The 14,165-nt window shown below is 36.1% G+C and overlaps 1 protein-coding gene across 1 annotated transcript; it reads left to right on the top strand.

Annotated features, from left to right (window-relative positions):
* Positions 1-2,864: 2,864 nt before the first annotated feature.
* LOC110940689 (protein CHUP1, chloroplastic) lies at positions 2,865-8,448 on the top strand. Its single transcript, XM_022182241.2, has 4 exons — positions 2,865-3,063; positions 3,137-3,204; positions 6,325-6,963; positions 7,486-8,448. Exons 1-4 carry the CDS (start codon positions 2,916-2,918, stop codon positions 8,209-8,211), a joined length of 1,581 nt encoding a protein of 526 aa, XP_022037933.1. The 5' UTR covers positions 2,865-2,915; the 3' UTR covers positions 8,212-8,448.
* Positions 8,449-14,165: the final 5,717 nt, after the last annotated feature.

The raw sequence follows: 14,165 nt of genomic DNA on the forward strand, positions 1-14,165 counted from the left end.
CTTCAACCAAAAATGAAGAATTTCTTGAATGTTTGATATCTAATTGGCTCTGATACCAACTGTAAGTCCCGAAAATACGGATCAAACAACGATATCAAACGATCAACAAGGATGGGCGGAATCCAAACTTGATGATCTTAAAGAAATCAAGAACAATAAGATGAAGATTTGAATATTTGTTGAATTGAATGCTTAAACTTGCATACAATCTCTAATTGTCTAATACAAGTTTCAAAAACAAATCAACCAACCCATGCTCCTCATTTTCACTTACTATTTATAGTAAGGGGTTTCCCCCAAAACCCTAGGCCCATTATCCCTAAGCCCACTCTAATACCCACCTTCTAGAAACATGGTCCATTAGCCTATAATTCCTACTAATCCATAAACCTATAGGGCCTAACAGTGAGACACCCGACCAATTTAGCCTGTGCCATACCAATGTGACACGTGTAAGGAACGAATAACAAAATTATTTTATTAAATATGGTGTTAATATGTGATATTTAGTGTGTTGGAAAATACAGACTTTGCTAAATATTAAGTTGGTAAAGATAAGATAAATGCTTATCGCGTAACGAACAAAATGCGAAACGAACATCGATGACCGCCCGATTAATGTTAGAATCCTAAAAACATTCTGTTATGATTAAAATTCTATTTTTAATCATATTCATGAGGAAAAATAAATTAAAGCGCTTAAAATCTCTATTTTATGAATTAGAACGCAAACAGCGTAATGCAGCTGCAAAATACAGACAACGCAGCCAGTCTAGGAACATAAAATATTGTTCAGTAATATTTTGATGAGGTTATTTTTATAAGTTGACAAAATCATTTATAAAAGCCTTAAAATGCGATAAAACGCAAAATACCCCGTAGTCAGTAAAATAGATGTTTTTAGCCTATGATATATGTGATATATGTATGTATATATGTGGTGTGTGTGTGCATGAGAAGGTGGTGGCACCTAGAGTGCCCACCTATCTCTTGATTTCTCCAATCTTGACAAATGTAAGCTTGAAAGAAAACCTAATGATTTCTAATTAACCATTTAGCATTTCAAAAACAATCAAAAATAATTCTTCTTCTTCCCCTTGATGCACTCGGCTGAACCCTCTTACACTACCCTCACTTCAAATTTTTAATTACTTCCATAGAGAATCAATCCCATTTCAAGTAACTTTCATGTGGGTTTGAAGATCCAAATGTGTTTTCAAGTGATTTCAAGAAAGAACAAGCAAAACCACCATCATAAATCTCATCAAAACACATTTATTTTGAAAGGTATAAACTTATATTTTTTAGTTCATAATTCCTATTCTTTGATGATGATGATGAAATAAAGTTTCTTAAACACAAGGATTCTTCATAACATTGGAACTATAAATAACAAATGATTTTGAATAAAATTTACAATGGAAGTGTATATGTGGGTATATGTAGCCGTGAGTATGTATATGTGTGTTATAATGATTTTGTGTGATTGATAAGATTCTTGAAAAGTTTATGCATGTTGAATCAAGAAAGTTTTTTTGAAAGTTCTTGTGGTTTGAAATGATTATGTGAAAAGGTTTATGCATGTTTAATCAAGAACGATATGAAACAGATCATAATTATATTTATGATCATGAGCGGATTTATATTATCAATACTCGTTATTAATAATATAATTGTTTATCTTAACTGATACGCTTGTTGCAGGTATTAACTGAGAGACGAGTACATGGACCGAGTGAGACGTGTATACTCATCCTACGCCACTTGTCGCGCATGCACCTTTGCTGCGCCATATGTCGCACATGCACCGACCTACCGCCATTTGTCGCACATGCATGGATCTCCACATATTATTTAAAGGAGTGTATGGACAAGCTTTGTGAGGTTGGAAGATTTTGCAAAAACTCTCAAAGCACCCACATCCACAACGGGCCACAACCGTCACCACCGCGGCCGTCGTCGCCGCCTCCGCCGCTGTTGGACGCTGCCACCCGCTTGCTGCCGCCGCCCCACGCCGCCGCTCACCGCCGGCCGCCGCCACCGGTCACCGCCGCTCACCGCCGCCGCTATACGGGTTCGCACTCGCATTCGTTAGTTCGTATCACGAGCACTTATTCGTTAAACCTCGGTCATGTCTCAACCGGTTAGTCATTAACCGAGGTATATCTTTCTAATCGGTAGTTAAATATACTTTTTCACTGTGCTCGTATTTGCATGTAACCGGATCCTGTCGAGTTTCATTTTGTTGATCACTTGTTTATATTTCCGCTACGTTTTATTAATTAACTCGCTTAATTAATTAACTATTATTTATTGAACCGGGTTTTTGATAAATAAAATTTTAACCGATCACCATGGAAATCCAACAGTGATACCGCAACGAGTACGGATACTATACCGATCGCATCCGTGATTAGTAATTATTCCAAACTCATTTAAATAACATTATCTTCACCCTACGTTTAAAACCGGATTTAGGCATCTGATTCTTTCAAAAGAACAAACTCATTAAAAGAACACACAAAAAAAAAAAAAACACAGCATCTTTATCAAACATAACACGAAATATAATCCACATGTTCGATTGAATACCATTCCTATGTTAATTAATTTGGAGTTTCATATAAAAATTAAAAACCCCATTTCATACATCAACGGTTACAGGTTCATTTGAAGAAAGAAGGAGATGTTTAATCCTTCACAGATGTCCTTAAGAATCAGCTCTCCGTCTGTAAGTAATCCCAAATATTATTTCATCAAAGTAACAGCATATACATGTTTACGTGTAGAACTAAGTATGGGTTTTGCTAATTCATAACTTTTATCAAATGGGTCATTCGTATAATTTGTTTTCAGGACGAATAGATAGGAGAAGATGATGATGATGATGATCATGAACATGTATTTATGAAAAAATGGGGAACGAAAACCGAGATATAGCTCCAGTGTTATTGAAATTTGGGGTGGCTTTAGCATTGTCTTTTGGTGGCGTTCTTTATTCTTTGCTCATAAACAAGAGATCAAAGGCTTCTCAATCCCCGAAAGATCCTCGAAAACATTCAGGTTTGTGTTGCCTTGTTTTTAATTTTACAAAGGGTTTCGTGTTCATGTGTTTTAATGATGAATTTGTGTTCAGATTGCAATAAACAAGGGAATTCAAGAAGCAATGATCTGCGTTTTGATCCGCTGGCAACCGATAAACATGTAAGAACCTATGTGCTTATTCCAGTTTTCTTTGGTCTCACAAGAATATGATTCTTGAACATAAATTAAGATTCTTTAATTATGATATAAATACAATCTTATAAAAAAAATTAGCATTTTAAAGATTAAGATTAAGATTCTTTTATCCAACAAATGCATTGTTTTCCTTGAGGATTAAATGTGAAGGAAATCTTTTTGTGGGTATGACAGAAAATGTTTGCTTGCAAATTGGGCAATTCTTTCCTTCTTCTGCAATAGATCTTTGCCATCGTGTTTGACACGTGTTTCCTGAAACAGCCTTTCAATTGTTATAATAGTTCACATCAATATATATTGTTAGGGCTCTAAACGAAGCGAACGTTTAGCAAACAGTTCATGAACTGTTTGGCGGGAAGTTCGTTTACGTTCGTTCGTTTGCTTAATGAACGAATACGAATAGATGTCTCGTTTGTTCAATTACATTCGTGAACGTTCGGTAATGTGTTCGTGATTATTCATTCATGTTCGTTTGTTTATGTTGTTCATCAAAGATTTTTAAGCAGTTATTTATTTTATTTAAACTTTTTATTTTCATTAATTTTTATTTATCTCATTACCGAAATAAATACTATACGGAAACCCTATCTCCACCTTGTTTATGCACCGTTCCACTTTCTTTCTCATTATTCACATCGAAATATATTATCGACTTTCGTTCAACGATAAGGGCTTCAAGGTCTAGCGCCGCTCCCTCTCACCATCCACCTCTAGCCACCACCGTCTTCGCCGATTTTGTATGTGTTCGTGAACACATTCCTTTCCTTAACGAACGAACACAAACATAAAATCTTATTCGGTAAATGTTCATGAACTGCTCGTGAACACATTATATCCTTAACGAACAAACACGAAAAAGGCCTTGTACGTGTTCGTTCAATTCGTCTACAACCCTATATATCCTAGACTTATATTGTTATCTTTGGTGTTTTTCTTGCCAAAAGACCCCAAAACATTATGCCTAAATCCAAACCATGATGCCTACATGTTAATTCCTATGCTTTCTCACACTTCTAACGAAAATTGTCCTTTTTACAGGAACCTAAGACTATATATATATGGGAAGGTTAACATATAATATATCTTAATGTGCGATGCATACGGTATTAAATCACGCATGTTATAAAAATAATTAAGCACGTTATAATTTTCTATCATATGTATCGTACTTTAAGGAATATCGTATTTTACACTTTCTATATATATATATAGGACAAAGATCCGTTAGAAACCAACCTTTATTGCGAGAACCAGTATGAACACAAACAGTAATACCTAAAAAAATCTAAAAAACACCCAAAAAATTTTTTTTTTTTTACTATTTTTTTGTAAAAATCGCTATATTTTGTTTACAATAAAAAAAATTTTAAAATTTTTTTTTTTCGAGTCACAGTTGTCCATGCACATGTGCATTTGTATCATTTCTTTGACAAATTCCGTAATTCATTACAAATATTAGACAATTGCACTTTCATTTACACTACCATGTGTAATACACTACTTTTTACGTTACCAATATTAGAAATGCACATGTGCATCTATATGTATCAACATGAAATAAGGTGTGTTGGTACACTACTTTCTCTTTCATCTATCATTCCATCCATAATACACAAGCATGCACATGTGCATTTTTGTCATTTATTTGACAAATTCCGTAATTCATTACACATATTAGACAATTGCACTTTCATTTACACTACCATATGTAATACATTACTTTTTACATTACCAATATTAGAAATGCACATGTGCATTTCTATGTATCAACATGAAATAAGGTGTTTTGGTACACTACTTTGAATACACTTCCCCTTTCATCTATCATACCATCCATGATACACTACCATTACCTACTACCATCCATAATACAATACTATTACCTCCTACCATCCATAATACAATACAATTACCAATATTTTCACTTTATTACATGTATGTAAACATCATTTATACCATCCAATCAATATATTACATCATAAATTGACAACTATAACCAAACCCTCAACCACTAGATATAACTAACCAAAAAACATGTATATGGGCCTACTTCTCCATTCAAAATCATAAACTTTTTGTACCAAAACACGTTATATCATGGTTATACCTAATGATGCACATGTGCATTTTAAATATTGGTAATGTAAAAAGTAGTGTATTACGAATAATATTGTAAATTAAAGTGCAATTGTCTATTTCTGAGAACGTATTACCGAATTTGTCGAAGTAATGATACATATGCACATGTGCATAGATATCTGTTACTCGAAAAAAAAAAGTTTTTTTTAATGGTAACGAAATATAGCGATTTTTTGAAAAAAATATTAAAAAAAAAATTTGAGTGCTTTTTTTGATTTTTTTTAGAATTTATTTTGTGTTCACATTGGTTCTCGCGGTTCTCGCAATAAGGGTGGTTCTCGAATGAACGTTACCCTATATATATATATATATATATATATATATAATTAAGTTATATTATTAAACTATAAGATATTTTAGGTTAAGTTTGAGGAATGGTGCTGATAAATGTGAAAGTTGAACTTGATACGTTAGCTTGTAGTGGATGGTAAGCAGATATAGTCGAATGGTAAAATTTCTCTTTGCCAAGGAGAAGATGCGGGTTCGATTCCCGCTATCCGCCCAAAACCAAACTAGGTTGAGAGTTCAACGCTTCAAGCATTTCATATTAATAATCACATTTTAGAAAGAATCCTATTTTTTCTTAGATCCATTACTTGCTTCTTCTCTCTATTTGTTTATTTATTTCTTCTCCAAAACACCTCTACACCTTTAAGGTTCGTTAAGATGTCTGATCCCGCTCATCGCCTACATTTGGCCGGATTGTTTTTCGATTTAGATGATTTTCACTCCCTTTTTTTCGGTTCAAGTGCGCGATTGTAATATTTTAAGGGAGCACTCGAAATTTTCATCGCACCTATAACACTAAAAAAAATTAAGGGGGGCGACCACCACCCCAAGGGACACAATAGGTCTACCCTTGCTCATTGTATATTTGGTTTTACGACTCTCACTCCATTGCATAGAATTTGAATTATTTAGAACCTTTATTTGGTAATGGTGTAGGAGGAACTGCATGATTTGAAAAATACCGAAATTGTTAGAGCAAATAGTGAATCACCAAAAGGATATTCACATGCAGAAAAGGACACCCATGAACAAGAGATCAAGAGTCTAAGAAACACGGTAAAATTCCTTAAAGAAAGGGAGAGTAACTTGGAGATCAAGTTGCTTGAATACTATGGTCTAAAAGAACAAGAAACTGTAGTCATGGAGCTTCAAAACCGTCTTAAAGTGAATAACGTGGAAGCTAAACTTTTTTCACTAAAGATAGAGTCGTTACAAGCCGATAACAAGAGATTGGAGGCACAAATGACTGATTATAAAAAAGTTGTAATGGATCTTGAAGCTGCTCGAACCAAAATAAAGATGCTAAAAAAGAAGCTTAAATCAGAAGCTGAACAGAACAAGAAACAAATCTTAGATCTCCATCAACGAGTTCAAAAGATGCAGGAAGACGAAAACAAACATGTACGCAAGATTGATCCGGAGATCGAATCAGAGCTCAATAAACTTAAGTGTCTAGAAGCCGAAGTACTAGAATTAAGAAAATCGAATGATGTTTTGCAACTAGAAAAGATTGAATTGGCTCATAGATTAGACTGTGTTCAAATCCTCGCAACATCTGTCTTAGAATATGCCGAGGTAAACAAACTAATTCTTTTATTTTTATGCAATTTGGTTTCTAATAACCTAAATTATATGACTAATTGTTCGATAATAATCTATATTGACAATATGACCAATGACACTCGGAATTTTCACTTACATTGCCAAATCAATTCCACTTTGACTAAAAAGTAACTCCGCATGTTTCAGTTATGTCGCTTAAAAACACTTTACAACATTTTGATTAGAATAAAATTTTATATATTTCCATTAGGGAATACGAAGTTACATAGCAACCCCACTCCCACCCTAATGAAAACAAAAAAATAACTCCATCTGCCCCTAATGAACAATTGCCTTATTTTTCCATTACTTTTTCGTCAATTAGGGGTATACATTGTAAGTGTGATTACTTTAGCAATGTAAGTAAAAGTTACACCTCATCATGGATTATTATGAGTTCGCTCATAGTTTGGATTATTAAAATCCAATTTGTTTTATTTCGATTTATCACTCACTGATCTTCACCTCACGGATTACGATGTACTAAATCGACAGAGCGAGAAAGCCAAAGAAGAAAGTCAAACCCTGAAGAAACAAAATGACGATTTAACAAAACAACTCGAGACACTTGAAGCAGACAAATGCGCTGATGTTGAAGAACTTGTTTACCTCAGATGGATCAACGCATGTTTACGATATGAGCTCAGAAACTACCAACCAGGACCCGGTAAAACAACCGCTAGAGACCTCAGTAAAAACTTAAGCCCAAAATCAGAAGAAAAGGCCAAGCAATTAATCCTAGAATACGCTAACAAAGAAGACCAAGGTTTAATCAATTTACAAGAAATTGACTCTGATCGATGGTCGAATTCTCAAGCTTCAATCATAAGTTTCAGTGATTTTGACGAATCATGTGTTGAAGATTCGTTACCGCATAATAAGAAAAATAAGTTTTTTGGAAAACTTATGCGGATATTAAGAGGAAAAGATAAGGATAAACGAAATCATAGCCGGAATTCATCTGAAGATATGAGTTCTTGTTGGTCACCGGAGAATCAAAGGTTGAGAATATCGTCAGAAAAGTTGACTCATAGGCATAGTGATTCAAGTTTTTATAAGCAGATTGAAAAGGATGGTGGTGGTGGTGGTCGTCGGTCGTATTCGGTTTCTACCGGTGGGGGGAAATCTGAGTTAGTGAAATATGCAGAAGCTTTGAAAGATTCACGTCCCATGTCAAAGTTTAAGGCTCATCGGAGAACGCCGTCGCTTACATTTTTCTGATCGGTTTCTTTTTTCCAACAACTAAATTTAATATACGGTAAAAGTGTAAACAAAAAAGTATGCGACGGGAAAGAAAGAAAGAAATGCATCTAAAAGAGTTGCAATAGATTTTATATTTGTTCGGGCTTTTATGTTAGACTTGACATGTTTAACTAGGATGTGGACATATGGACCGTTTGTTTACAAATTTTGAGTTATCAACCGGACACGATCGAACTATTATAGAAAGTAAGTTATTTCAATAACACACACAATAATTTATATCCTATATGTATTAAATTATGGGTTATAGTATTGCCTTGTAATTCAGGTACCTTAAAATATAGACTTTAATTTAATTGAGCCACTGAGCCGAGCTTAGTTTGGCCTAGGGATGGGCTTTTTTTTCCCCAAATACCCCTACTCGTATTCGTATTCGTATTCGTACCAATTTTAGGTATTTGATACATGTATCGGTACGCAGTTTTATTGATTTTGGTATTCGGTACTTTCGGTATTGGTACGAGTACGGATACGGGTAAAAACGGGTACTAGTACCAAATTTTATGTAAACCTTTAAAAGTTTTTTTTTTGTATTATGTTTTATTTCATATTATGGTATTTATAGTGCTCGTACTGATTTTACCTATATGTTACCCGTATTGTATTGGTACTCGTACCGATTTTAACTATTTGACACTCGTACTATATTGGTACTCATGTCAATTTTACCTATTTAGTACTCGTACAAGTACCAATGGGGTGGTGATCCATTGGCAAAGACAAAGTCTTTAAACATCATGGGAGGGGAAACACAGGGGAGGGAGGTTTTGGGTTCAAGTCCCACAGACGAAAGGAAAAAAAGAAATTTACCGTTAAAAAAAAGTACTCGTACAAGTGCTCAAAAACTAAATAAAACAAAATGGAACCAAAGCGGGTACTGTACCGAAAATACCTGTACTCGTTCCCATACCGTACCTATATATTTGGTATGGTATTTGGTACCCAGTTTTGTTCAAATTCGGTACCAGTATTTTTGGTACCGATACGGGTATGGATACAGATACTATACCAATCCCATCCCTACTTTGGCCGGAGCCCGGCTTTGCTTATCTAATACCGAACTGATTTCGAGCAAAAATTTTATTTTCAAACGAGGTGTAAGCTTCTAGAAGAATATTTGCTTGTTTAAACAAAAACACTTCTTTAATCAAATTTTATCATCAGAAAATATAGTCCACACTTTTATAATAATATAATACTATAACACAATTGTAAGAAAAAACCCATGTAAAACATCAAGGTGACTTGTTCCCTGAATGGGTCTCAAAGCATGCACAGTATCAATGGGCGGAGGTGGTGCATCTGTTTGACAACACAAACATGACGGATAACGGTTATATTTCTTTTACTAACAATCATGAACAATACATAACACATCTATGAAAGTTCATGGTAATATATGAAATGTTTAAGAAGAAAAGATCGTACGATGAGAATTCAACACGGTTGCTTCAGACTGCGGATAAATGGGATGTAACAAGACGATAATGAATATGAAGATAGGAATGAGTGTACCCGAGTTTAGTGATTTAGTTGCCATGTGTTCTGGAATCTTTTTATCTAATATCTGGGGATTAAGGCTGATGTCATATAGAAAAATTCACCAAATCTAAGATAAATCTAAGACAGAAATTTCTAAATGATGATGTCAATTTTTAAATCCATGTTGTCATCCCTTTTCAGATTTTTAAAAACAATAAATAACATAAATATACATTAAAAAAATTAATTTATGCTTTAAAACTATAACCGAGAGTAATTAACATCCTTGCAACTTATTTATTGGGCCAAACTTCTCCCCCAATTAAACTCTGGTAATCTGGTTCTTTTGCACGCTCCCTCTTTGGAGATCCAAACACCGTATGGAGAAATACAGCCTATATCCACTCTTCTTTAAATACTTAATCATCATCTTCAGTGTCACACCCCGACCCGCAGCGAAAAAGGTGACCGGAGTATGATTCGATTGCTCATAGCTTATGACAAGTATTAAAGATTGAATAATATTAATAATTAAATGGGAAAATTACGAAAATGTCGGTTGACCAAACATGTTTTCAAATTTGTCACGCTCCTACGTCCTTGGAGGGGCACATTATGCGCGGGATGCGTCCTTCAAGCACGGGATGCGTCCTTAGAGCAAAACCCAATAAAAAATGGACACGTGGCCACGGGATGCGTCCTTCAAGCACGGGATGCGTCCTTCAAGCACGGGATGCGTCCTTAGAGCAAAACCCAATAAAAAATGGACACGTGGCCACGGGATGCGTCCTTCAAGCACGAGATGCGTCCTTCAAGCACGGGATGCGTCCTTCAAGTTTCTGAAGCGTCCGGCGAGGTTTCTGGCGAGTTGCATGTTTCCGACGAGTTTTCCGGCGAGTTATTTCCAACGTAAGCAGCTTTTTACCTTCAAATTACTAATTTCACCTTTTTAATCAACTTATTAAGTCTTGTAATCCTTTTTTTTACCACAATTTGCAGCAAATTTTTCTGTTCAATTTACGTTGGAAGATGCTTACGGCACTAATAGTTGTATGGCTCGCCTTTCTAGTTCTTTGAGATCATTATGGTAAGCAGCTTTTTACATTCATTCTAATAACCCGCCGAAAAACTCGTCGGAAATCTGCAACTCCCCGGACGCTTCAGAAACTTAAGGACGCATCCCGTGGCCACGTGTCCATTTTTTATTGGGTTTTGCTCTAAGGACGCATCTCGCGCATAATGTGCCGCTCCAAAGACGCAGGAGCGTGACAAATTTGAAAACATGTTTGGTCAACCGACATTTTAGTAATTTTCCCTAATTAAACTGACAAGTCTCAATTACAAACAATAAATGTAAAACAACATGTATCCAGCTTATTTCTCTAAGGCTTCATCCCTAAGTGTGGAAAAATCAAATCTGTTAACCTGTATTATGTGGAAAAATGGTTTTTGGGTCGACAAAAATTGGTAAGCAAATCAAAAGGTTTTAATGAAAAATGGTTTCTGTTTATTTGTTTTGAAATAGGTAACTAAAAACATGCAACTCAAATGATAATTAAGTGAACAAATGTACACAACATGTAACCAACTGAAACACACACACACACAACCAATTGAATATGTAAATGTACTGAATAATGAATAGGAGACTGAAGCCCGCAAGGAGCGAGTCTAAATATGGTGGCGATACTAGACGACAATCCATGGATGTAGGGAATCTAGTCAGCTGATGGTAGCGATCCATCAGAAATCTGAACTTGCACACATTGAACTTGAATACACCGAACTTATACAAATAATCACCAAATGCAACATCACATAATTACACCTCGAACATTGCATGTAGTTGAATAATGAACTTGAAATGTTAAATTTGCACATGATACACCCCAAAATGGTTAAATGATAAAAAAGGGAATTTGGAAAGATTTACTCACAGGTTGCGTTTTGCAATTCCTTGACGCACAAGGAATGAAGAAAACTTCAAACGTTGAGAATTATCCTAAAACATGAAATAGGAGGCACTAAATACCACATAACGAAACACAACTAAATGCATTAATTATTTAATTACTTTAATATATATTATGTGCAAGTTATGTCTTATGTCACCATGGTTTCCAAGATCCGGGTGAGATTATCACCTCTTGGAAGGTTAGGAGCTTTCCCGATATTATACATTTACGAACATTTATTGATTAAATTTAAAGTGTAAACTCTGTAAAATACATTAGATGAATTATTACTTTGTAAAATATATATAATTAAATTGCTTAATTTATTTATTATGACATACTGAAGAAACACTAGATAAATGGTCGGAACCGAGATATCTAGGGGGTTTGATTCCGCATAAAAGGGTTAGCTCTCTCTCGGTTGATTCAGTTGCTGCCGAACTTCTTCTCCGGTGATTCTGCAAAACAGAGCACCGTTAGCCTCGCCAAGGGGAGAAGAGGGTTCTCTCCTTGACCCGACTCCGGTGTGAGAATAAGTATTGGTTATGGAGAGGATAAAGTATTTGAGAGGTGAATGTGATCTGAGTTTATACCTGAACAGTTCTCGTATTTATAACCGGGAGTTTGGGAGGGAAAACCTGTTATTGAAAAGATGACGGAAGATGCTAACGCCGTAGCGGTTATATTTCCTTCCGTTAAGTTCTTTAATTCCACGTTAAGTAACCTTGATCCGATGTGAATGCACACGGATCGTGGTTTGATCTATGGCTGGGGGATTGCCACGTGGAAAGTGATTTTAGTGGAGATCATTCTCCAATTGCATGCTTTTGTTGTGATTTCAGGGATGCTTGTGGTAATGACACGTGTCCAGACGGTTATAACCGTCTGGGTGGTGCACGATCATATTCTTTCTAGAAGATTACTGCTGTAATCTAGTGTGACACCTTACTGTGTGGACACAGATGAATAAATCCCAAGTCTGGGTAAAATGATATCCAAGTTTGGATATTTGGGCGGAAGTATTGATCTTTAGGATTTTAATCCTTTGCTAATGGAAGAAGGCGCAAGGATTTTATGCTTTCCTTTGGGCGCGCGACCATAGCTTGTTGATTACTTTCTCCCTTTTGTGAGACCAATGCGCGGCCGCGCAAGGTTAAAAGGTTGAAAGGCCAGTTTGTGGTATGGTCTCAAATCCTTTTTATGAGGTTTTTGGGACCTTACCCCTTCAAGTCCCCCCAGTCTAGTGTTGTACTTATGCAAATAAGTGGAGCACTGGACTTAAGAGAGAGAAATGCTTTTTGTAAGCTTTTGAAAATTTTTTTTTTTTTGAAGATCATTGCTATGATCTTGTTAAGTGTTTATGTTACACTTTTTTGATGATGTATATTGTGATATACTTCTATTCCCGTAGGGTTTAATTCTTGTATGTGTGGATTACAATATGTTGCATGTGTATAATTACTTTTGGATAGGTAAGGCGAATGAGGGATGGTATTGTGCTCATGTGTGAACGTTTGTCTAAAAGGCACAACAACTTGTTTGTTTTTAGACTGTTCATGAGGTGTACAATGTTTGACCATATCGTTTTCGCGCGACCCAAAGAAATTACATGCAATTTGTAATAAACAGTGATGTAAGTAAAATGATGTTTGTATTGATAAAAGCGCAAGGCTTGTGATACAAGACATAATAAAGAAATACATTGCCTGTATGTTCTTTCCGCTTTTGTAGACTTGGTTCATATGTAACACCTGCGCAACTGTTGTGCGTTCCAGGTGCGGGGAACTAGGGTCCCATCGATCCTCTTTAGGGTATATGCCCCCTTGCCTAAGACCTCGTTAATGACGTATGGTCCTTCCCACCTTGGCGCTAATTTGCCGGGCTTTTTGGCGTTTGACGCCTCGTTGTCACGTAAGACAAAATCGCCGGGGACAAAGGTGCAAAAACGCACGCGCGCATTGTAATATTTTTCGAGCTTGGATTTGTACCTTGCTTCCGTTATGGCAGCGTTCTCGCGCCTCTCTTCCAGAAGATCCAAATCCATTCTTCGCTCTTGTTCATTGCTCTGTTTTTCCATGGCTAACATGCGCGGTGATGGTAAACCTATCTCAGCTGGAATGACAGCCTCGGACCCATAGACTAGACTGAACGGAGTTTCTCCGGTGCTAGTCTTTGGCATTGATCGATGCGCCCAAAGGATGCTGGGAAGTTCGTCAACCCACCCTCTGCGCGCTGTCCCAAGTCGCGCTTTTATGCCGTCAACGATTTGTTTGTTTACGCTTTCTACCTGACCGTTCGCTTGAGGATGCGCAACGGAGGCAAAGCTGTGCTCGATTTTCATTTCTTTGAACCATTTTTGAAGGTCTTCCGCGGCGAAGTTTGTACCATTGTCGGAAATAATGCGCAATGGTAACCCAAATCTGCAAATGATATGTTCCCATATAAATTTGCGGATTACCATTGCTGTTGTTGAGG

The sequence above is a fragment of the Helianthus annuus genome, chromosome 5 (genome assembly GCF_002127325.2).
Source record: "Helianthus annuus cultivar XRQ/B chromosome 5, HanXRQr2.0-SUNRISE, whole genome shotgun sequence".
NCBI classification, from domain to species: Eukaryota; Viridiplantae; Streptophyta; class Magnoliopsida; order Asterales; family Asteraceae; genus Helianthus; species Helianthus annuus.